At 37.6% G+C, this 23448-nt stretch overlaps 1 protein-coding gene across 12 annotated transcripts in view; it reads right to left on the bottom strand.

The window, feature by feature from the left end:
* BLTP1 (bridge-like lipid transfer protein family member 1) overlaps positions 1–23448 on the bottom strand; it is a 127195-nt gene that overhangs the window by 62838 nt on the left and 40909 nt on the right. For all 12 annotated transcript variants that reach the window (XM_082050684.1, XM_082050681.1, XM_082050685.1 and 9 more), the window contains 16 exons: positions 22663–22871; positions 18662–18889; positions 17947–18084; positions 15571–15747; positions 13058–13186; positions 11908–12027; positions 9545–9822; positions 8544–8794; positions 7762–8020; positions 6490–7333; positions 5559–5629; positions 4603–4776; positions 4169–4289; positions 3167–3313; positions 2657–2784; positions 2009–2211 (listed from right to left, as the gene is read on the bottom strand). In XM_082050684.1, the coding sequence (XP_081906810.1) occupies positions 2009–2211; positions 2657–2784; positions 3167–3313; positions 4169–4289; positions 4603–4776; positions 5559–5629; positions 6490–7333; positions 7762–8020; positions 8544–8794; positions 9545–9822; positions 11908–12027; positions 13058–13186; positions 15571–15747; positions 17947–18084; positions 18662–18889; positions 22663–22871 (3477 nt within the window). The remainder of the gene's footprint in view (positions 1–2008; positions 2212–2656; positions 2785–3166; positions 3314–4168; positions 4290–4602; positions 4777–5558; positions 5630–6489; positions 7334–7761; positions 8021–8543; positions 8795–9544; positions 9823–11907; positions 12028–13057; positions 13187–15570; positions 15748–17946; positions 18085–18661; positions 18890–22662; positions 22872–23448) is intronic.

Below are 23448 nucleotides of genomic sequence, written 5' to 3'. Positions count from 1 at the left end.
TGTAAACACTGTTGTTTTGGGAGTGTTGCCTCTCTAGTATCCCTCAAACAGGACAGGGGGAAAATGGAAGTAAGATCAATAAAAAAAGAAGCAAATAAGGAAGATGAAAAGCCTTCCTCCTGGTCTGTTAAGATGGGCAGTGTAGTTTTTAAGTTTGGAAAAACAAGGATTGAGCAACACAAAGTTAAAGCTTCAAGACATTCCCAATCCTAAGACATTTGCCTTCATCTTTTTGTCGATTTGTGGTTCCAAATACAAGTACAAACAAGGTCTTCAGATTTCTATCTGAAACTGGCAATTGGCCTGAATCCCTAAGGTTTAACAGCAACAAATGACAGTGACACTGAAAGTATTATTGGATAATCTGTTTTGGTAGAAATGTATCTGGTGTTAACTATAGCTTACTTGAAAGTTATTTAGAAATAAAGTTCTAATTTCATTTTAAAGTCTGCTGCTTGGTGTTGATGTGTGTTGAAGCGTGTTGATGTCTATGTTGGGAGAATGTAAAGTGCCAGGTCCCACTAACTCCTAAGAAAATATAGACCCAAGCAGTTTTTAATTAATTACAATCTTTGCTGTCTAAGATCCAGGAGGGGACTATGGCCCCTTGATTTCTTTCATGTTAGGATGTAGCTTCAATATAAATCCTTTCTTCTAGTGACATTTCTGAAGGAATATTCTAAATAATTTTATACCTATTGCCTATTAACTCACACACAGAGCTAAATGTCACATATCTGGGGAAAAGAACTACACTAAATCATTTCATATCCCTTTTCAATCCTCCCTCTCTGCCTCCAAATTATAACTGCAATCACTTTTGAAGAGTATGTGAAATGCTAAGTTACCTAGGAAATAAATTTCTCAAACCTTTCAAATAGAAGATGATGGGTTTTGCTGGTTAGAATTCAAAAATTAACTGGCCTTCTTGAACATCTGCAGCATACCCAACACAGGACACTACAGCTACGATGCTATCCATAAATAAGTAAAAAAGGAATTAACCATTTTAGTGTTCTCTTACTGCTTTTGTTTTGCTCCAATGCCATTTGCTCACTCAACTTTGCACAGGGTTTTTGTTTGTTGTTTTGGGTTTTTTTGTGGTTGGTTTGTTTGGGGTTTTTTTTGGTCGTTGGTGGTGGGGTTTGCTTTTGTGTTTCAGTGTGGTTTTGTTAGTTTGGTTTTTGTTTGTGTGGGAGTTTTCTGGATGTTTTTGTTTTGTTGTTTCTCTTTTGTTTTTAGATTCTGTAGTTTTTAATCCTACTTGTTTCACAGAGCACTTCCTCATGTCCTAAAGATTCCTATTCTTTGTAGTACAGAGTAAAACACAGCACTAACTGGTATAGATTCCATCAAAATTCCATCGATTTTAACAAAAACTGCATCTACTTTTGGTCATCTTAAGCTTTTCCAGAATCAGGAGTTATAGTAGCTGAATTTAATTCATAACCTCCTGAAGGAATTTCCATCACACAAACAAGAAACAATTGAGTAGATTTCATTTTCAGTTTTATAGTCGCTACAGTTAGAAACCTACAGCTTGTCATGCTGAAATTGTCAGTACAACAGGTATGTTATACCTATCTTGAAATTGTTAGAAAGTAGTAAGACAGCAAATAAGCATTTCCCTCATCAGATGACAAAAAATGGTAGCTGAGAAGAGATCAACTGGGAAGAAGGGAGCCCAGGCCTGAAATTTTCCCAGTGCTTGTCAATCTTTACAATACAACCCATTCACCACGCAAACTGCTTTCAAGTTAGTCTTGATTATTTTCACTCTGTCTGCATTTAAATGTAGCACTTCAGTAGAACAACAGAAAATAATTGGGAGTAACTGTCCTAAACTTCTTTTTAGAGTATCTGCAAAATCTCCAGGTTCAAGTGTCTTTTTATCTGTGTTGATTAAAAAAAAAAAAAGGAAGATAACCAAACCACAAGACCAAAGCAAACTATAACCACCTGCTTCTATGAAAAGTGACATTTCCACAATTTAAAAAACCAGGCTTACCTGTGGTATCAAGGCCTCTAAGTTGTCCATGAACACGATGGATGTTCAGTTTAGCAGCAATTTCTTTTCCTTTTTCTGCTCCGGCATTGGATCGCAGAGAGCCAGAAGACTGGGGCTGCATTTTACTGGTTTGCATGTAGCGATCAAATGTGACAGAATTCCTCCCTGTTTCTGCAGTGTTTGGAGTCTCCTCAACTATACCCCTTGAATATAAGGGAGAAAAAACCCGATCAAATCTCAGAGACATTTCATTTGATTTTTACCCATTTAAATTGTTAAGTGACATTGGCACAGCAGTATTAAAGAAGAATTCTTTGTAAGACAGAAGACAGACAAACTTCGGCAGAAAAATACTGAAAAGTTTAATTTTATCCTGCATGACATTTAAGCAAAAAGGAGTTAAAACTAAGCTTCCAAAATTATTCCAGAAGGGTTCCTCCATTTCTTAAAGAAACTGCAATTCTAATTAGATATTATATATAACTTTTTATAAACCAGAGAAGACACATTTTATTGCTTAACCATGACAACTCTTTCAAATACTTTCCAGAACTGCAAAGGTATGGTTCAAAGAAATGGCTATCGCTGTAGGTCTTTTGACTGCCATAACAAGAAAGAGCCACTAATAGTGATATGCATTATTCTTACCTATTCATACGAACTTGCGTAGCAATTCTATCAAAACACAAAGCTACTAGTGAAACGTGAGTCACGGTTTTCCCAGAAGAAACCCCTGGCGATTCATCAACAGATGCTTGTAGTAAACACAGGTTCACCTGTATTTAAAATTTCCCCAAATAGTAAAGAAATTTAGAAAAACATGTTACATTAAGTGCACACAACTATTTTCTGATACAATCTTGTCTTATAATTATCAGTACAATGCAAAAAAAAAAAAGATAAAACCATCACACCTAGAGGATGTAAAAACATAAAGACATTGCAGTCAGTTATCCCTACAGTGGTTGTTATTTAACTTGCACACCTACCAAAATCAAATTGAGCAGCTCCAAAACACACTATCCTGTCAAAAACTTCAGTTATCTATCACAAAAACACTTAAGCTTCAGTTCAGCTTTTGGGGAACTGATGGGGATGCAAAATAAGGGTAATTTGTGAGGCACTTGTCTACTAATAAGCTAAACAAAAAATTGTTACCTTTGGTACAGTAACATTGGCCTGAAGACCTTTAATTGTCACATTATCTTGCTTAAGTGAGAGATTGGTCTGTGCTGGTCCCTGGTTTGTTGTTCCTGTAGTGGTAGTGTCTATTTTCATTCCTCTAATATCCTGCTTTGAAGATAACTTAGAGGGAGGAAACAAGTGTTAGCTCTTAATAATTTATTCTCAGTGAAACTCAGAGCTGCTAAGTTAAAGAGTAACAGGATAGTTTATTAGCACAGAAGCAGCAAGAGATCCTTACTTCATTGAAAGCACAATACCATGATTTCTAAAACAAGGACTGTAGCACTTAGAGATCAGGTAGGTTTAGATCCAAAAGGGCAGCAGTGTGTGCAATAAACTGTCTAATGACCAGATTTCAGCTGAAAGTTTGAGTTATACAGAACAACTTATCATGAAGCAAATAATCATTGTCTGTAACACTGTGAAGTTTAAGAAATCATGAAATACAGATATGTTCATTAGCTCGGACAGGAAGAACTCCTAATTCTGCAGAATACCACACAGTTATTTCAAGCTAAATTGGTTTTTTTAAGGTATCAGATGAACTGCAAAGAAAACACATGCACTTTCATAGCTCTGTTTGGATTTCCTCTACCTCACAGAAACTATCTCCCTAACTACTGTAAAATAGTAACTTATGTAATGCTGATATGAATATAATACATAAGAATATGAGTTTATAGTAATTTCTAAGCACAGAACATATGATCTCATGCAAACTATTGTAGATACTGACTAGACTGTCCAAAGCAGAAAAGCTTCAATCACATAGGAGAGATTTCTGGTCACTGAAAGACAGTATGTAACAGGTCATTATAAAAAATGCACACACATTAAGCACAGGATGGAAATAAAGATGTATTCCAAATTAACATCTGATTTAGTTACTAGATCTCAAAACACTAAATTTTTTTATGTCAAATATATAAAACAATATTCTTTCAAATCTTTGTGCATTTTTCTTCCCTTTCTTACATTTTCTGAGAAGCTTGTTTTGCTGTTCTGTACAGCATCCCGCAGAACTTTGCAGTGCAGATCATCAACGATTGCTGCTGGGTGTCGAGAGCTTGCACAATGCACCATCGCTTCTATATACCTGTGAGAGGAAACAAGCCCACAACAGACCATTTAAACTCCCAGTTTCACATGACACGCCATCACTAATGTTTAATTAACACTACAGAGAGAAAAATTAAGCATTGAGAGACACAAAGGGCACTTCCCAGGTCAGCGTGACATTCTTCTAGTTTCTCCATAAGAAATGCAGAATTACATTCAATGGTTACAAAGCCCGCCTCTTCCATCAATAACATTATTCAATTATTTAACCTATACCATTGCTGAACAACACAGCTTTGATTTTAGACAATTTGTAGCTAAATCAACACTGCGGTAGTAAAATTAATTACCTGTCCAGTGCCTCTGCTACAAGAGGAGTCAGAACTACATCTACAGTTCCTTTTACTTCTACTATTGCCGTTGTCCGTGTCTGGAAGACTGGGTGATCCAACGTCCACTCTTCTGTTATTGTTTCATCATCTGTATTTTCTCCAGACTTCTTTTCCAAAGGAGTATAAGGCGTACTAAATGAGTCAAATACAAGTCAAATAATCTAGCTTTGTAAAAGAAATACAAAGACATCCTGCTATCATTCTAATTCTCAATAAAATGTGCATAAAGGCAGGTTTCTTCTACTGCTTCGAAAGCACACAAATATAATCCCAGAGCAAGGCCCTGCCCTGGGTTCAAGTTCAGCTTTTGCAATGCAATGATGGACACTTACCATAAGCACCTCTCAGATTAATTTAAATTAAGCTGCAAATTGCAATCTTAAAAATGTACAAGTGGAAGCATTTAATTCTTTCACTGTATTTTCTTTTTGACCAACCCCAAACATTTTATAATAGAATACTCTATTCTAAAATTTCTAAAATAGTTCCGTACCAAAAGCTACTGCTATGAAGCAAATTTTGGAAGGGCTAGCAAGAGCCAAAATATTTAATAGGAGCATCAGGAAAATCCTACTCTTAAAAAAATATGCTAAATAATGTTATGCAGCTATATAGATACATGGAAAGACTGAACAAAACCTTGGAGGAGATGCTATAGAGTCTACAACTAGATCAATCACATAACCTAACTTGAAAATGTTTGAAGGCTGGGATGCAGGATGTGCTTACTCTGCTCTTATTGTTCCTGAGTGTCCATTCCCACGGTTACTGTGGGAGATAGAGCTCTGTGCTAGATGGACCTGGGGTCTCAACCAACACTTACATACATATGTTACCTTCTCATTATACACCAACACCAAAATTAAATAAATTAAATTATTAACAACTTAAATACATTTATACTTTCAACTTACTTAGATGTTGATCCTGTAAGCTGCATGCCTCTGTCCAGTAACGAATTAGCTGTGAGACCCTGTTTAACAATCTGAGATAAAAGTACAAAGAAATTTATTGCATTCCATTTATATATGAAAAAAAAAACCCAAGGAATTTTCAAATGAAGATTCTCCTTACAGAATTTTTTCTTAAAAGAATATGCAGATTCTCCAATATAGTTTACAAAAACTCCTAGGGTTTTTTGGATTTTTTTAAATAACTTGACAGATTAGATTACAAGGTTTTTTACATAGATAGTGACTAATTGCTTAAAAAAAAAAAACCCTTGAAATACTAATCTACAAAAGTCTTGCATGAACACAAAGTTTTGCTGGGAAGTGGTAATAAATTAAATTCCAGAACTTAGATATCTATTTTCTATCAAGTCATTTCCATTTTTTTTTTCCATATATTTCATTTCAGTTCCTTCCTTAAGCACGTATGCTCAGACCACATGCATCACAGGGGAAAAATAAAAAGCCCAAACATCTGCAAAAAATTCCCTAAATCTACGACTTTCAACTTTACTTCAAAGCAAAACATTTACTGCCTCGCTTATCCTTTATCAGTATTAAATGTACTGCTACTGAAGTTCTATGTAATATTTTAAAGAAAATTCACATACATATCATTCAGCTGCATATCATTCAACAGGCAGCATTTAAAGTGCAATAACGACAATTCAGAACACACATCTTATCCAGATTTCTAGAGCCATCTTTTCTTTTCCACAACCTCCCAGCCACACAGCCCATGATTTCAAGTCAGAAATATAAAGTATTCCTTAACTAAAAGCAAAGAAGTTTCAAGTTTCTCATGGCTTTATTTACACTGCAGATGTATTAAGCAATTTTAACTCGTTTTGAATTATTTTTCCTTTCTCTGCTCCTTCTTCCTGCATTTCCATACCTTAAAAGTTGGGACAGAAAGTTGTTCAAAAGATGACGAACTTTCTTCACTCGTTGGTGTGTCAAGGTCTAAAGGGCGATGTAGTGAGGATTTTGAAGTTCTTTTGTTAGTTGGATGCTTTACAGACCAGTTGATCACCTGGAACTGTGTAAGATAGTTTTGGTAACATGCCATTACAGGCTGCTGGGAGGTTATTTGCTCACTTTCCACAGTCTTATCAGATTCCATGACATACATGTTCTCAACATGCTCATCATCTCCTCCCAGAGCTGAAACAAATGAAGCTTGTGAAGGATGAGTCTTAATTGGCAATGTTTTAACATCTTGACTAATGTCTCCATGGACTGTGCTTGTCAAGGGCCCTTCTACACTGTGATAAATAGACCCTCTACTATATTCAATTTTCTGAGCTTGTTTTTTTCTCTTCTTCCTTCCTGGATAGGTTCCTGGACCTTCATCGCTACTTATTGGCTCAAACTCTTCTGCTGCAGAAAAATAAGCTTCACTATCAGCCATTGACATACTGGAATCCATTGAGCGATACTGGTGAAACGAGTTTGAATCCGCAGATGGAGTATACGGGAAAGAACCAAAGCTCCTCCTCTGCTTTGGGGAGTCCAAGACATTCTCATCACTGCGAGACACGTCGCTGCTGAACTGCACGCCCACTGCCACAGGCTGCTTGTCGCCGTAGAAAGCTGCCGTGAGGCTCTTGGTGCTCCCGAGGCGGGTGGAGCACACGGACGCCTGCCGTTTGAGTGGAGACCGCAGCGGAGACTGACCAACAGGCCTTTCCTGGTTGCCAGGGGATGCAGGGCCACCCTCCGCACCATCAACTGCAACACTGTGAACACAAATTAAAGGTTCATTTGCTTATTTTATCATGAATGCTCCTCTTTTTTACATTATAGGAGCTGTCAAATGCTTCAGTGATTCTGTGACTTTCTATTAGCATAGCAATTATTTTCATCACGTTGATTACATATGAAACTCTGCCACTTGTTAGTTCACTTGTCTACATACAGAGGGTGTATAAATGAACCGTGATGGCAAGTGCTGTTGTCTTGCATATTGGATTTTTCTACCCAGATCAGGTAATCATCTCCTAACAGAGATCCAAATTTGCATTCAAATTAGGAAATGCAATTCAGTAGTACCATTAAAAAAAAAAAAAAAAACCATTACCTTATAAATCACTAAATATAAGGGTTATTTCTGTCATGACACGTTCAAGAGTTGAATCATACTTCTATCTGGACAGAGAGTACTAACCTTCCATGGCCATCTTCCCTTTTTGCACCAGACAAGAACTCCTTCTGTCCCAAGTGATCCTCGGTAGTTGACGACGGGCTGTCCTTCTCACCTGCAAGCAAGGGGAGCGCAGCACTAGAACTGCTCGTTTCCTCCGAAGATGATGAGGAGCTATGGGAGCGCAACGGCACTTGCAGGCTTAGATGTTGTGCTTTTCTTTCTATTTCAATACCCATGGATCTGCAATCCCAATCTTTTCGTTTTACTCCATTTGCTTTACCTAGAATCAGAAACAGGAAAAAAAACCTGAACATCTGATAATACAACTGCAATGGTCTCCTCCCTGCCCACTGAAATAGTAATCCTTATTAAATAAAAGCCCTAGTTTTCCAATGCATACATATTCCAGTACCTTGTACTAACAAAAACGAATCGAGTCACAGCAGAGAAAAATCACATTGTCTCGGCAGACTGCTTTCTATGTAAGTAAAACAGATGCAAGTCAAATAACGTTTTACCCAGAAGGGAGTTGCATTATAATATAATTTTATATTAACTTCATATTATATTTATTAATATATTAATCCTTTATATTATTATATTTTTATTGTATGAAAGCCTGCTCACTACTGTCAAGCTACTGTCTGCTCTTGGAAGGGCACATGCCACTACAGGACCAATGCCACAAGAACACAACAAGTACTCATTAACCAGAATCAGAAAGACCATAAATACTAATCTGTAGTTAAGAAGTTACACTTTTGGGCAAGAGAGAGTAAAATTACAGTGTAATGCGTTCTCACCATCCAAAATTTTGGGAATCTCCTTCGTAATTATCCATTCTCCCGGCTGCAGTAAAGATTGTCCATAAAACATATCAGATTCTGCACTTGTACTTGAGAAAGCAGAGCTGCTTGAAGGTGTGAGTTCCTCAAGCTTGAAAAAATCTAGTCCTGTTAATGTGCCCCCGAAGAATCGACAACCACCAAGACAGCCACACTTGTTCTTGCTTCTCTTATTCCTCAGAGTATCATCAGGCCACAAAAACCACAATCTATACAAAGGCAGAAGAAGAGAAAACAACACAAAAACATGACATCAGCCTTAGTATATTTAAACTTAGTGAAAACAAGGTCAAAAGATATCCCTCTCTCATACGTGAGCTCCTATTTCACTCAGCATGAAATAAGTAAGATTTGTATCTGCAACACAGACGTGAGCCATAAAATCAAGAATTAGCTCCAGAAAGGAGCAAATTGCAAGTGTATATGTGGTGCTCAGGCACAGATTATGTCCACCTGCCACAACACAGGCTCATACCAACAGCATATTCTCTCAGCACAGAGGCAAGCACGACTAACACACTCCACACTGGTCTATGTTGCTTATGCCAGAGGCAACTGCTCTCTGGGGAGATGCACAAATCACAGTTGCAACACGCATCATGTTCACAGCTGCTCATCAGCTTGCTCACAACCCTTTAAGGCCTGTTTTCTGCCCAGCTTGAGAACAAAGGACAAATCCCCTCCTCTCCCTGATCTTCATTTTGGGCGATAAGGGAAGGCAGAGGGAAAAGTAAGTTTTTCCAAAAATCATACAATTTTATGTAATCCAAACACTTTCAAACCACCAACCCCATAGCTACGCATTCAATATACTTTAAAAAGTGACTATAAATTGTAATCTATGTAAACAACAACAAAAACCAAACCAAACCAAACAACAAAGTTCCATCTTTAGATGAATGTATTAACTTAGATCCTCCCCAAAATTCAAATGCACTTCCTTCAATCATCTCTCTTACCTCTTCGTTCGGTTATCATGAGTCTCTAAGAAATGTCTCTGCACTTCATGTTTAGAAGGATGATCAGCGGCTAAAGCAATGTCAGCAGTGATGAGACCCAAGTTGACAGAGCCAGCTTCCAGCCAATACGCTCTCCTTAAGATTGGCTGAAGACCAGTTCTGCAATTGTTCACCTGCTCAACATACTGTCTCAGTTGGAAGTCTTGAATGGCAGCACTTACGCCTTCTCCAACAGACTGGTTGTGGAGGTTGCAGTTTGCAATACGTACGGCACCCATCTGAAAACACGATTTAAAACATGAACTGATTAGGCATGAGCAAAACAAAGAAGTAGCAGACTTAAACCAGTTAACGCATCACCTACTACATTCCAGAAAGCTCTCAGTAAATTCTTCTCTCCAAAAAATGACAGTAAACCAGCTTTATATGCAGCATGCGCACCCATGCAAAAGAAGGCCAGCACAGAAATTAGTTTCAGACAGTTTTTCAATAACAAAATTAAAATCTCTAATTCAGAGCCTCCTTTTGTAACAGGATCAAAAGAGAAAACACAGCTTTGGACAGATGTTATAAGGAATGTCTAAAAAAATTAAATCTTCACTGTCTTCTAAAAAAAACCAAGAAATCTGAAACTTTCTAAATCATAGATACATTATTTGATATTATATATATCATTGTATGCCCTTAGACTAAAATATTCATTATATCCTTTGAATACAAAGCTCTATTAACTCTACAATTAATCAACACCTCAGTGAGACAACCATGTTCAACACTGCCCAAGTCAAGAAATTCCAACTCCTAAACCTTAACTGAGATCCAAATATATTGTGTTATAGTAGCCCTTCTACCATCACACTCTAGTAGTTCTGCTGAAGCAAACAGGAGGCTGCTCCTCCCCCATGAAAAGCAGAATCCCAGCAGGAGCGAAGCCTCTCCACAGAGGAACCAGCACTTCTTGCTTTACCCCCACACTTGGCTGTGGGAACTGGTCACTGTGCAACTACCCCACCTGCCCGTACAGTATCAATTCTCCCCAACACTGGTGTACGGCAATAAAAGGTGACGTAGCCCTGCCACAAATTATTAGTCTTCAAATAATCTGAAGACGCTGGACCAAGTTTCCTGCATAGCTTGACTCCACTCCAAAAAGTCACCATGAAATACCTGAAATTTCACAACAGGTTTTCAAACTTTTCGCAGGGAAAAGGAGAAAAGCTAAAAAAGAACCTGGCCATGAAAGAGCTGCCCACAGGGTTAATATTAAATTATTACTTCTTGTCTCTGTCACAGACTATAAAGGAGTACTGAAAACCTTTTTTAAAATGCAAATGAAACACATTCAGGATATAATTTTCCGGAGTGGTTCAGGTTATTAAGCTTCCTTTGAAAATACTACCATTCATATTTATGCCTGAAAACACAGTTAATATTTGTGCTGATGCTTTGTAATATTGGACTCAAAATAATTTTGAGACTCAAATGCATTTTTTTTTACTGCCACAAGGTAGGAAGCCATGCAAATGACAAGATACCATGTCATTAAAAAAGTGTCTAAAATAATAACCACTTTCTTTCAGTTGGATTCTTGCTCATAATGTGAAGCTGTCCCCAAAATGTTACATGTTAAGCTTACCTTTAAAAACCAAATTTATTAACGGTCAGCTCAACTACTAGTCACACCAGCATAACACTTTTCTCCTTTTCTGTTGTTATCATAACTCAGTTGTCTGTCTCTTAACTTACATTTTGCTACACTGACTAAATTATCCTAGTTTTCTCCTGTATGATAGGATAACAGAGAGAACATCAGCTCTTCTCAGCACACCCTTTTTTTTGAACAGAGGACACATGATGCAGTACTCTACATTCAGCCAGGCATGACACTAATGCTTCTTCCATCTCTACCAAAGATACATCTTAATTCAAACAGCTGTATCACATAAAACCATCATGAGTTATCACGCACTGACTTGTACACAATCCATCTCAATCACTTTCAGCTGCCGAGTTACTAATTTATAGGACAAGCTCTTATTAGCTCTCAGGTACAGACACATTTATGTTGCCCAGTGGGTTTTTTTATTTTTACTCCAGTCCTGTAGCTTCCACTCTTATTTTGGCAGACAACCATTGATTCTTACCATTTTCCAAGATCATTAATGAAATTACTAAGCTGAAGCCAAAGTGATGTACTCCTGGCACAGTACAAGGCAACATTTTATCATTTAAAGTTTCAGCAATTCTGCTTAGTCCATTGCATGTAAGCAACCAGTAAATTCAAATAGCTATTCTATCAAAAATTACAAAGAACTCTATTGACAAAAAACTATTTCAGTTGCAGTTAAGAGAAATATTTTTACCTTTATATTGGTGGCACAGCCATGTTCTACCACATACAGATCTGCTCCATCCATGGCTAAGCGTGTCATAGTGTACTTTAAATCATCAGACGTTGGGCATGGCCCAGGGACACAGTTCATCTGAAGAAAAAGAGATTTTAACCTACATTTAGGAGCCTTAGCTTAATTTGTGCTTATCCTTTTATTTACGTTCTGTTTAACAGAGGCCTAAAACTAGAGCAATGAAAAGGGACTTATTCTGTAATATCAATATAAGCATAAGGGGTGATTGTGTGTTGAGGTTTGTCTTCACTAGTTCATATTTAATTCTTCTGTCCAGCATCATCAGGCAACCAACGCAGTTGGATGTCCTGGCTTCTACCAGCAAAAGGCAAATCAAGTGTCACAACAGAGAACATCACAACAACTGGAACAAAACAAGGACAATGTCAAAAGATTATATCCAGGAATTATACTCAAAATATGGCAATCCTCCTTTGGTCTTCATGTGATCACACACATGCACACCAAGAGACAAGCACCAAAAGCAGAATCCACAGTGACATGATGGGTAATTAAGAGTCCCATGTTGTGTTGTTGTTGTGGAGGGGGTTGTTGTTTGGTTTGGTTTTGTTTGTTGGGTTTTTTGTTATAATTTGGTTTGGTTTGTTTGCTTTTGGTTTTGGGGAGGTGCGTGTTTGTTGTAAAAAAAGAAAAATATCAGAAAGAATCCATGGAAGCTATAAGTTGTCAGCTTAAGTCTCCCATCAAAGCACTGTTTCAACAAAAGAGGAAGGATATGGGATGAAAAAGTACCATGGAAATGTGCCAAGAGAACAAAGGCAAGTATGAGTTTTATCTCTTAAGGGACACTGGAGTGTGGCCTCTGGCTCTTAACTGTCATAGCAGATCCAGGAAACTAGGCATGACTCCTGCAGATAATGTTTCTTTAAATAATTCAAAGAGCACCAAAAAAATATTGTGCACATCCACAGGTAAATCTAGAGATAATTGCTTTTATTTCTAAAACATAATTAACTATAATTTATCAAAGGGAACATCCAATCTGACTACATACTCCACGTGGCTTGATACCTTTAAGACTGGATTTCTAAAATGTTCCAAAGAACCTGTGCAATACAGCAAGCAATTAAGATGGATGAAAGGTTACCTTAGAGTCACAAAACCGTCGATCAATTCCATGCTGGCATATTATTACAGATTTTGGCCTTTCCAGTTCAAATTCCCGGCACACCACATGAAACACAAAGGTCTGCCCCCATTCCAGAAGACACGCAAGCTGTAGGCAAATAACAGCACATTGTCTAATAGGAAGTATGTAAAATGAAGTTTAACTCTTCAACAGAGTACTGAAAGAACATCACCAGAGGCTGGGAGGTGAGCAGGAGTGAAAACAGAAGACCCCACCATAACATTCTGGTTGCATTATCTTGCTTACACATGAACTATCTCCGGTTACTCAAGACTGATTTTTATTTTTGTGTGTGTCACAACATGCAAGTCTCTGTAGTATTCATGGGTAATCCTGTGACATTAAACGATTTCCTGAATTATTCCTAATATAAGGAAGCAGCTTCTGCTAATACTGTCAACTGAGAACTTCATTGTAAAGACAAAGATCCCTCTATTTTACCTCAAAAAACACCTCAAAATACTTTATCACCATTCATAATTTAAATGTCAGCCTTCCTGCTACATAAGTAACAAAGTTCAATTAGAAAGCATAGGAGGAAACTGGCAAAACAGAACAGTGCTGAATCCCGCCGGACCTTGTAATTAGCCTATTGTTGATTTAATTCTTTTATATAGTTAGCTTATTCATAAAGGAAATGATTCATGACTGTCTGTCTCTATTATGAGAGGGAAATGGGTTTTCTTTGGCTAGCCAAAGGAAAGAACACTTAAAAATCAGCAGTAATTGAACTGGAATTTAATATAGCTATGACTGTCTTGCACAAAATTTCTCTTCCTCCCTTTAGTGTTGTCCCTTCACAAATTCTTGCAATACATCACACTATGGGAGGAAAAAAGCTAATGACCCTGAAACAGTGAATTCAAGTTCTGGTCCATAGCAGTGCTGACAACAAAAAAATAAATTAAAAATCCTGTATGGAACATACAGTGGAGAATGGCATTGTAGAGGAAAGAAATCCTTAAGTTGCATCAAGTATTTCGAAGCGTTCTCTAACATTAGAATACTTTTTGAAACAACTAGGTTTAATTTTGAAGCACAGAGCAGTAAGGTAAACACCATAGCCTATCTAAATCAGTAGTAGCATTTTGGGAAATACCACCACCAAAGTCCCTGTTTGTAGCATGAAAATGTATTTGGAGTCTATTCTTCAGATTTACTGAAGTTGCCTGTATGCCTTATTTTGACTTTGTTTGCTGCAGAAGTTTCCTAATGAGATAAGTGTTTAATCCTAGAAAATAAAGCCAGCTTTTAGAGGAATAAGAGGATGTAGAAGTGTCTTAAGAAAAGTAAATAATAAATAAATAAGCCAAAGAGTAACAGCTAAACAGAATTTATGTATTTTTTTCATGTCTCAGAATACAATGACAAAGCAACCTTTTTTAAATATCTGGCAGCCCACGCCAGAAATAAATCAAAGTGATTTGCCTACTGTATGCTTGGAGCCATTATTATATCTGGAAAAATAAAGCAATATATATGGTAAAACCCAAAGGAGTCAGTGCTAAGACTGACCTAAGAGAATCCAACACTGTGAAAGCAAAGTACGTTCCAGTAGGACCAAGCATCAGAATTTATGCAGCGAGCAGCATGACTGAGCTACCAGCTACTCTCCCGCCCATACTTCACTCCCACAAATGATCTCATTTGTCTCCTACTTTAAAACATGGCTTTGTCCATAGCTTTCTATGGAAAGCCAGAACTTTATCCAGAAGCTAATTCCCTTCCAGATGCTCAACTTGACACCCTCATTACTGGCAGCATCCCTTCATGCAGATGCCTGTATATATCCAAGAACCTTACATTCAAGGAATGCCAAATTGCCTTTCAGACTGCAATCACAAGCAGATGCTACTTGTCCTTCCCAGAGAGTTAACCAGCAGGGGTAACAAACTTGCATCCCCAGAATTCAGCATCATAAAAGTAACCCCAGAGGAAGTCACAGGCAACTAAGTCATCTCATACTTAAACCTTTTGAGTAGCTCTTCCTTCCTCTTCTTCATCATGTTACCTATTTTATGACTGAAGGTATCCCAAAACAACTGCTCTGTTTACAGAGATGCATTATTTACCTTGCGATTAAACCACTTAAAGGGCATGTAGATACCCTTTCTAATCAGTATTAAGGTGCATTAACATACATAGATGCAACATACATGTTTACATGTAGTGACAAGAGTATTCACTACTGATTTGTTAGTGCATTGTTACTGTCATGTATACAAATTCTTATATAACAGTAGCCATACTGTTAGACTTAGATTTAAGATTAATATCAAATTCAGCTCATTCAGCATCTCCCATCCATTCAATGAAATTCTTAGATTTTCAGACTATAAAATTATGGTTAGTTAAGATAAAGATGCATCGAAATCCAGCTGAGATCATGTGCTTTCCAAAATCTGCGCTACACTAGTTTTACAATAAAGGAGAAAGGTAATGCTTCAAAGCGAATGGTTTCTAAATGGTACCTGTGGTGCCGTAACTTTAGCTGTAAGACTTCCAGCCTGTACATCTATCAGCCACGCATACTCCAAAGTGTCACTTCCAAGGGGCAGACCTTCCGCTGAAAACATGGCGTGAGCACGCAGCTGCAGACCCGACAGGCTGATGTGACCCTCTCGAAGAACTTCATCCACCGCAGGTCGCTGTTAAAGACAAGTACGTTAAAAGCTAACATTTGCAATAGAAAGTGCAACACATCAATAGAAAGTGCAAAAGCTGTTTAGTCAGAGGTACTTCATACACATTCATCTTCACCTCTAAAATCCTGTTGACTTTTGTATAGCTATACAGTCCCAGGACTTCTCCGCATTACTCAAGCAACAACTTAGATGCAAATCTTAGCAAGGGGGAGAGCGGAGTTTATCTAACCCAAGCTTGTTTTCATTTTTAGCAACCATCAAAAGCCTTCGCTTAGTGAACCTCACACAGTGACATCTAGATGCCACCTGTCAAATATTACTGCAATAAAGTATAAACAAAAAATGGAAAACAATGTTTAACAATGCAAGTGATCAAGAGGTTAAAAAACACGACTTATGAATGTTTACTACTATGAGAAAGCTGACACATTATTAAAAAAAAAAAGGTTATCAGAGGCTGTCATCTAAGTTGTACTTAACACCAAAGTATTTCTTGGCTACCTAAACCAAAGCTACTTGTTTGCAGATATGAAAATTCAGTTGTAATACTTTTCAAAATAATTACTCTACCAGCCAGAGAAGAAACTGAAAAGATAAACCAGGACAGGCATACCCTAGAAGCTTGTGACTGCATATAGGTAAACTGTGGATTAAAGCCAGAACTCAACAGCAAAACTTATCTTTTATTATTTTTTTTCAACTTTCATTGTGCCTGGCTTGTCTTCCACTGTCAGCAAAGCCTTTGGAGTTGCTTAATGAAGAAGAAACATGCCCTTCTCTTTCGATACCACTAGCAATCTATGTCTTGATTCAGAAGCTATTTCAAAACGTGAAGATAAAACAATTGGAATGGAAAACATGAAGCAATGATATTTGCCCAACTCGGTAAGGAACAATTCCTGTTCCATATACAACCTTCACATTTTAAGGCTGAATCATGGAGTATCAAACAGCATTTTTGAGATACGTGATGTCAACAAAGGGTCCATTTTTTTTTTTTTAACCAAAATATAAATGTTCCCAGTATTAAACGTCAAAAATAAACACAAAGTGAAATAGCAGGCAATAGTAACACACATAACTGATAACAAATTTCTTCACCATATTTTTAAAAACATGCCACCCTGGATGTCTATCACTCCAACCAACAGAAATTCCCAGGCAGAAGTCTTATTAGTCAGAGTTAATGTTTCTGAATTAAAATAAATCCAACCAAAAAGAATATATAGACCCTAAGGCAAACAATCTAACCAGAGCATTACTAAGATTTTTCAGTATTCTACCTGTTTAAAGTAATGCAGTAATGCTTGTAGATCTTCTATTACCATTACATTCTACACTGCCAGTCAATTACACATTCCAGACTGTAAATTTAACTTCAAGAAAGGTCAAGGCCCATCCCTGCCTATACTCAATTTCCGACCTTCTTCAAAACAGCAAGTGCATCTATAAAGAACAGCAAGAATGGCAACCAAACCAAGACAGCTCTCATCTCAATACAGAAAATGTGAGGAGAAACTATGGAGCGAACCCATTTTTTTGACAGCAGGAACTGCAGGCAAGAAAATTTTGTTCATGGAAGGACAATTTCATTTAAGTGTCCTGCACTATCAGCTAAACACTCAAACCCAAGGCAGGAGCAGGAACAAAATGCAAAGAAATAAGCTGCAAGCTGAGATCTGTCATAGCCAAAATCTGCCTGGTACAGCACAGTTCACTGGCTGCTGAAGAGCAGTACTGTATATATTGAGCTGCGAGCAACTCCATTCTTCATGGTCCCTCATTTCTAGCTAGGAACTGATTTTGCTTTTACTTGGTTAAAATAATTTTGCCTTTTTTATTCAATATTCCTACCTGATCTTTGTAAGTCTGACACTGAACGACACAAACCCAAACCAATTTATATCTATCTATATCAAAAAACAAGCCTCTGTTTCCGAGAGAACTTTCTCCAAAAATATTTTAAGCAAAATTAAGAAAATACATTTTTTCTTTTTGCGCATTTCACCAAAACAAAAACTGGAGAGATATAAAGATTTAAAATAACATGCATCACAATTTTCTTTAATATCTCTTATGGTTCATAAGCCCTAGTAAACTTGTATGTGTACAACAAGAAAGTTCCTATTAAAAAAATTCCGTTTTAAGATCATAACAAATTCCACAATACACACACACAAACACACAAACCCAGCTTCCTACCTGATAGTTGTCATTCAGAAACAAATTCACTGGAGACAGTACAAGTTGAAGCATTGTTTCTCTGAATCCTTTCTTCATCTCAAAACACAACCTTTCCAAGAAAGCTGTAGGGCACTCGGGACCATCTGGACTGCAATGCTGAAACAAACGTTAAAAACATCCATTTCACAAACTGAAAACACAAAACATGGTTGAAATTTTTAAGATTACAAGCAAACCTGTAAGCAGCAAGTATGCTAATTTTCCTCCCAGTGGATATGCGAAAAGAATACTTCACAACTTCAAAAACCTTTCAACAATTACATAAACAGCAATTCAAACTCATTTGGATGAACCCAGTTTTTTTATCTGCATTCTTACTTGAATTCCCCGGGATTTCTCAGAATGCAGCTGCACAGAGCAGGACGCACCATTAGAGGAAAGTTTTGCTCATTAGCAGAGAAATCATAACAGTCAATCAAAAATATTATCACAAAAATCAAGTTGATTGCATAAAATCATAAAAAAATTTATCCAGTTCTGCCCCCCAGAGAAGTAAAATAAACCATGTCTCAAATTGGTTTAGATACCCAGAATTTTAGTAGAGTATATACACACTTCAGTCAACACCACCCTAACTTAATATTCCAGGCAGGTAAATTTAACTTCAGTTTATGAAACTGGAAAAAAACCACAAAACATTAAGCAAAATATCTGAAGATTCTAAAGTACTTACCACTGGTAATCGCCCATGCACTTTGTACAAATTAACAAGCACAGTGATATCCCATGGACGTAGAGTAAGAGGGTGAACTGGCTTGACTGCACTTTCGTTTTCCTTTTTGTCATTTTCCACTCCAACAGCTGTCCATCCAGAGCTTGAAGATGTTGACAGGGATAAAACAGGGCTTGAAATAACTTCTTCAAAATCAGTGTACATGTCATCTTCTCCAAAATAGTTTTCCTGGGAAGAAGAATTATTTGCTATAAGCACATGGAAAACAAATAAAGAACACACAGGCAATGTAATCACACACAAATCCAACCTTTTTCTGTTAGTCCTGTGTAAAATAAACAGTATAGCTACAACCTATAGCTGAAGAAACATACACAGTTTTATTTTATGAAAGAGGGATACCTTCAGTAAGGAAATTGAGGCCATGTGCTTCGGAGGAAAAGAAGGGGTTCTCAGTAGTTCTGAAAGTACCGGTACTCTAGATACATGCAATACAAATAACTGTTCTGAAGCAGTGCTACTGACATTTTAAAACAGATTTTCTGCTTTTAAATAACTTTGAGAGTCAAAACACAAAACACATCCTGCGGGAAGTCACTCTCATCCATCCTATTCAAACTTGTTATTACCAAATTTCAAAGTCTTAAAGTATGCTTCTAAATACTAGTTCAGAAACATTTTCCCCTTGGGTCTCAAACTCACTTCGTTCCTAAGCCAATCCCCCTCAATTATCCAAGACCAAAGTAATTTTGCCAAATTCTACTGGGAAGCAGAAAATCCACCAGTAACTAAAAATCAACTTCCTATGTCAAGGCCAAGTGCCGGGTCCTGCACTTGGGTCACAACAGCCCCAGGCAGCGCTACAGGCTTGGGGAAGAGTGGCTGGAAAGTGTGTAAAGTGCCTGGTGGAAAAGGACCTGGGGGTGTTGGTTGACAGCAGCTGAACATGAGACAGCAGTAGGTCCAGGTGGCCAAAAGTCCAACAGCATCCTGGCTTATATCAGGAATAGTGTGGCCAGCAGGACTAGGGAAGTGAGTGTGCCACTGTACTAGGTGCTGGTGAGGCCCCACCTGGAATCCTGAGTTCACTTTTGGGCCCCTCGTCATAAGAAAGACACTGAGGTGCCAGAGAGAGTTCAGAGGAGGTGCCGAAGCTGGTGAGGGTCCTGCAGCACAAGTCTGATGAGGAGCAGCTGAGGGAACTGGGGCTGTTCAGCCTGGAGAAAAGGAGGCTGAGGGGAGACCTGATCGCTGCCTATAACTACCTGAAAAGAGGTTGTAGCATGGAGAGGGCTGGTCTCTTCTCCCAAGTAGCAAGTGACAGGATGAGAGGAAATGGCCGCAAGTTGCACCATAGGTGGTTTAGATTGGATATTAGGAAAATTTATTCCCGGAAAAGGTTGTGAAGCGCTGGAATGGAACAGGCTGCTCACGGAAGTGGTTGAGTCACAATCCCTGGAGGTGTTTAAAAGATGTGTAACTGAGGCTCTTAGGGACATGGTTTAATGCCAGAGTTAGGTTATAGCTGGACTCAATGATCCTGAGGGTCTCTTCCACCCAAAATGATTCTATGATTCTAAGATTTGAGTGCATCAGAATCAGATTTCTGACAATATGCCACCCCCCCAAAAAGGTCAGACCTATATAAAAGTAAAATTAATGAATGAATCAAGTCTCTCAGGAAAAACTTTCAGGATGATGCAGTTTGCATTTTCTTGCTAATTCAGTATGTGGGAAGTGTTGGGCATTAAGCATTCTCTGGAGGTTTCTGACCAAAGAGGTTGTAACAGACAGAAAAATTGCTTCCTCATTCATTTTTATAAAGTAATTCAGTCCTACAGCTTCTCAACAGAAGCTGTAGCTGTTCCAACTACTCCAAACTGCACTGGTGATTTGTGAAAACAAATGAGTATTAGACTGAAGATCAAACTGAAAAAGATTTGGATTTTATGATGTTTCTTGCTCCTTTCCTTTCTGTGCCTTGTTTGCTTCTAAAACTTCTCTGTTCTTTTCTAAACACAAGTCTGCAGCGCAAGCAAGCCACGCAGAAGCTGACAATAGAAAAAAAAGAAAGCAACTGCAAGTTATGCATGAAAAAGGTCTGCAGAAAAGGCAGGCTGGTTCTTGGCCTTGAAATAATGACTCCTGTGGACATGTAGTTTTACCACCTTACCCTGAGCCTCCAAAGTATACTTTGTGTTAGTGCACACGGACTAAGCGCTGCTCCATGGACAAACTGAAAAAACCTCAAGAGTTCAGCAAAGCGAATCTGTTTTGCTTTCAAATAAAGGTTGATGTCAGAATATAGACCTTGAAGTATTTTTTTATAAAGCAGACCCAGCAGAGGGTGCTAAGAACTCCATTAACTTACGCCTGGCACCTTCTGCTGGGGATGCAAGTACCTACAAATCATTCATTCATTCCCAGCAAGTTCTTCAGTAAGAAAGTGGCGCTACACGGACAAACTACCTCCCAAGAACAGAAAGCTTAACAAAACTGTATGAATGATGCAGGTCCAGAAATATCTTGCATGTATTAAAAAAGGTCAATGAAAACAAACTGAAAATAATTCAACCACAAGTCAGGAAAAGAAGCATTAAAAAAACACTTTAGAAATCTATTAAGATACACTGCCAGCACAGCTGGACAAAGAAATGTAAACAGAGTCACAGAAATTCTAAAAACAACAATAAATATGCATTTTCAGAAACACGCTATTCATCTAAATTTTCTCTTAAGATTTAGAAGATAAAAGCTGTATTCAAACTGAGAAATCTGCACCTAAAATAATTCAATCATTATTGAATCAAGGGATCTAATGTAGCATTGTTTACATATCCCTCCAGATGCAAAGAACCCTGAAGAAGTGCTGCTTTGCTCAGAAAGACAGAACCATTTCATGAATTTATGGACTCCAAAGTAGCTCAAAACACAATTCAAACATGTGTGCATTTCCTCTATATCAGAATAAACAAACTCTTCAAGATGCAATACTGGCCTAATTTTAATCCTATTTACTTTAGTGGCAACATGAAAAAATAATGAGCATATTTGCAAGTCCTATACTCTACAAAAACTTAGTATTTTCTGTTATTCACTGCATATATGCAATGCCTGGTATAAATTCTTAAAAATGACTGTTTCAGTATGAGTCCTAATACTGATCACCTGTCCCAGAAAATATCTCGTCCTCTGACTCAAAACAAAAGCCTCCAGAAGCATTTCCTTAGCCTAAATCTGCATAGGCTGAAACAGACCTTTAATAACAAACAAACAAAAACCAACCAAAACCCAGGCATAGAAGTGGTACGTTCAATTGCCTCTGCTTTTGTCACAACAAGGCAAGGTGAGGGACATGTGAAGAAATTAAACTGCTTCTAGACACCCTGAAGATCAGTAATGGAATAGGACACAAGATAAGCAACACAAACATTTTAAAGCATAACAGATCAACATCAAGAAAAGGATGAAAAATGGTTCTTCAAGATTGATTGAGGTAGCTTTCTAAATTAAATTTATTCTCATATTCCTCCCCTACCCCCTGCACGATCCTAAAAAAAAAAAAACTATTAGAACACTCTGCAGACCTTAAAATGCACTGAAAGCATGGGTTCTAATACATCTTTGCAAAAACTGGTTGTTAATATAAATTCTAGTCATAATCATGTAATTTTTTTTTGTATTTTTTTACTACTGCAAAGTCAAAGAAGAAATTTTCTGCACATGAAGTCCAGATCACATACTATTCCTTGAAAGGAAAATTATGCTGATATGGGCCTACATATATATATATTTTAACACTTCTCATGAGCCTGTGTCAACTGAGTTCATCCCAGCTATGCCACATCACCAAACTAAATTATTTCAAACTAGTACTTACAAAAGGTTTTAATTTAAATTCAAATGTTCTGCAAAATCCCAATATTCTGTTCCAGATGAATTATTCCACTTTCCTCCCTGTGCTCATCCATACATTTTATGAGCTGCGTTCCTATGCCTACCTTTATAGACAGAAAGGCTTTGAGCAGGGGTCCATACAGGGTGATTTGGGAATCTGGGGAAAGTTCCAGCTCCACATGGAGCTTGTCCGGAGGCAGCTCGGAGGGGTCAAGGGGAAGGCGCGTTGAAGCTGTAGGAGACGAAATCACGCTCTCGGCTGTTTTCTGTGATGGTCTCAGCACAGATAACATCGTTTCTTCCATTTCTGACACTTTGGAGCAAATTAAACAAGAAAACATATTTTGATTACAAGTTAGGCTTCTGATGGACAAAATTCTCTAAATATGAATATGTATTAAATATAAAACTTTTTGCTGTTTTCTAATTTGGATTGCAGAATTATGTTAATGTGTTTATGCTACAGAACTGGTTTCTTATATCTAGTAACTATGGGAAGTCAGGAATATATAGAATATTTTAGTCAACATTAAATACACAAGAGAAAAACAATATTTCAAGTTCTGGAAAAACAAAACAAAATACCAAACATATTTATTTATCTTGGTTTTCAAGTTAAACAAAAGCATGCTTTCATTTCAGTGTAGCGGATTTCCCACAACCACATAGCTATTGCAGAATAAACAAAAGGGAATAAACAGGAACACTGCAAAAGTTATATTAAAAACCTATTCTGAAGCAGTAACTCTGTAGGCCAAAATTTCCTCTCAAACAACTCGATGACTCTAGTCACAAAACAGGCTGGAAATTCAAATCTTATTTCCTATCCCTTCTTTTTATTTGGAGTTTGGGAGAAGAAAGTGCTTTTTTTAAGAGAGGAAAGGCAATGA

Source organism: Streptopelia decaocto, assembly GCF_964273445.1.
Source record: "Streptopelia decaocto genome assembly, chromosome: 4".
Taxonomy (NCBI): domain Eukaryota; kingdom Metazoa; phylum Chordata; class Aves; order Columbiformes; family Columbidae; genus Streptopelia; species Streptopelia decaocto.
The sequence above is the reverse complement of the archived record's forward strand: the minus strand, read 5'-3'. Positions and strand labels throughout refer to the sequence as shown.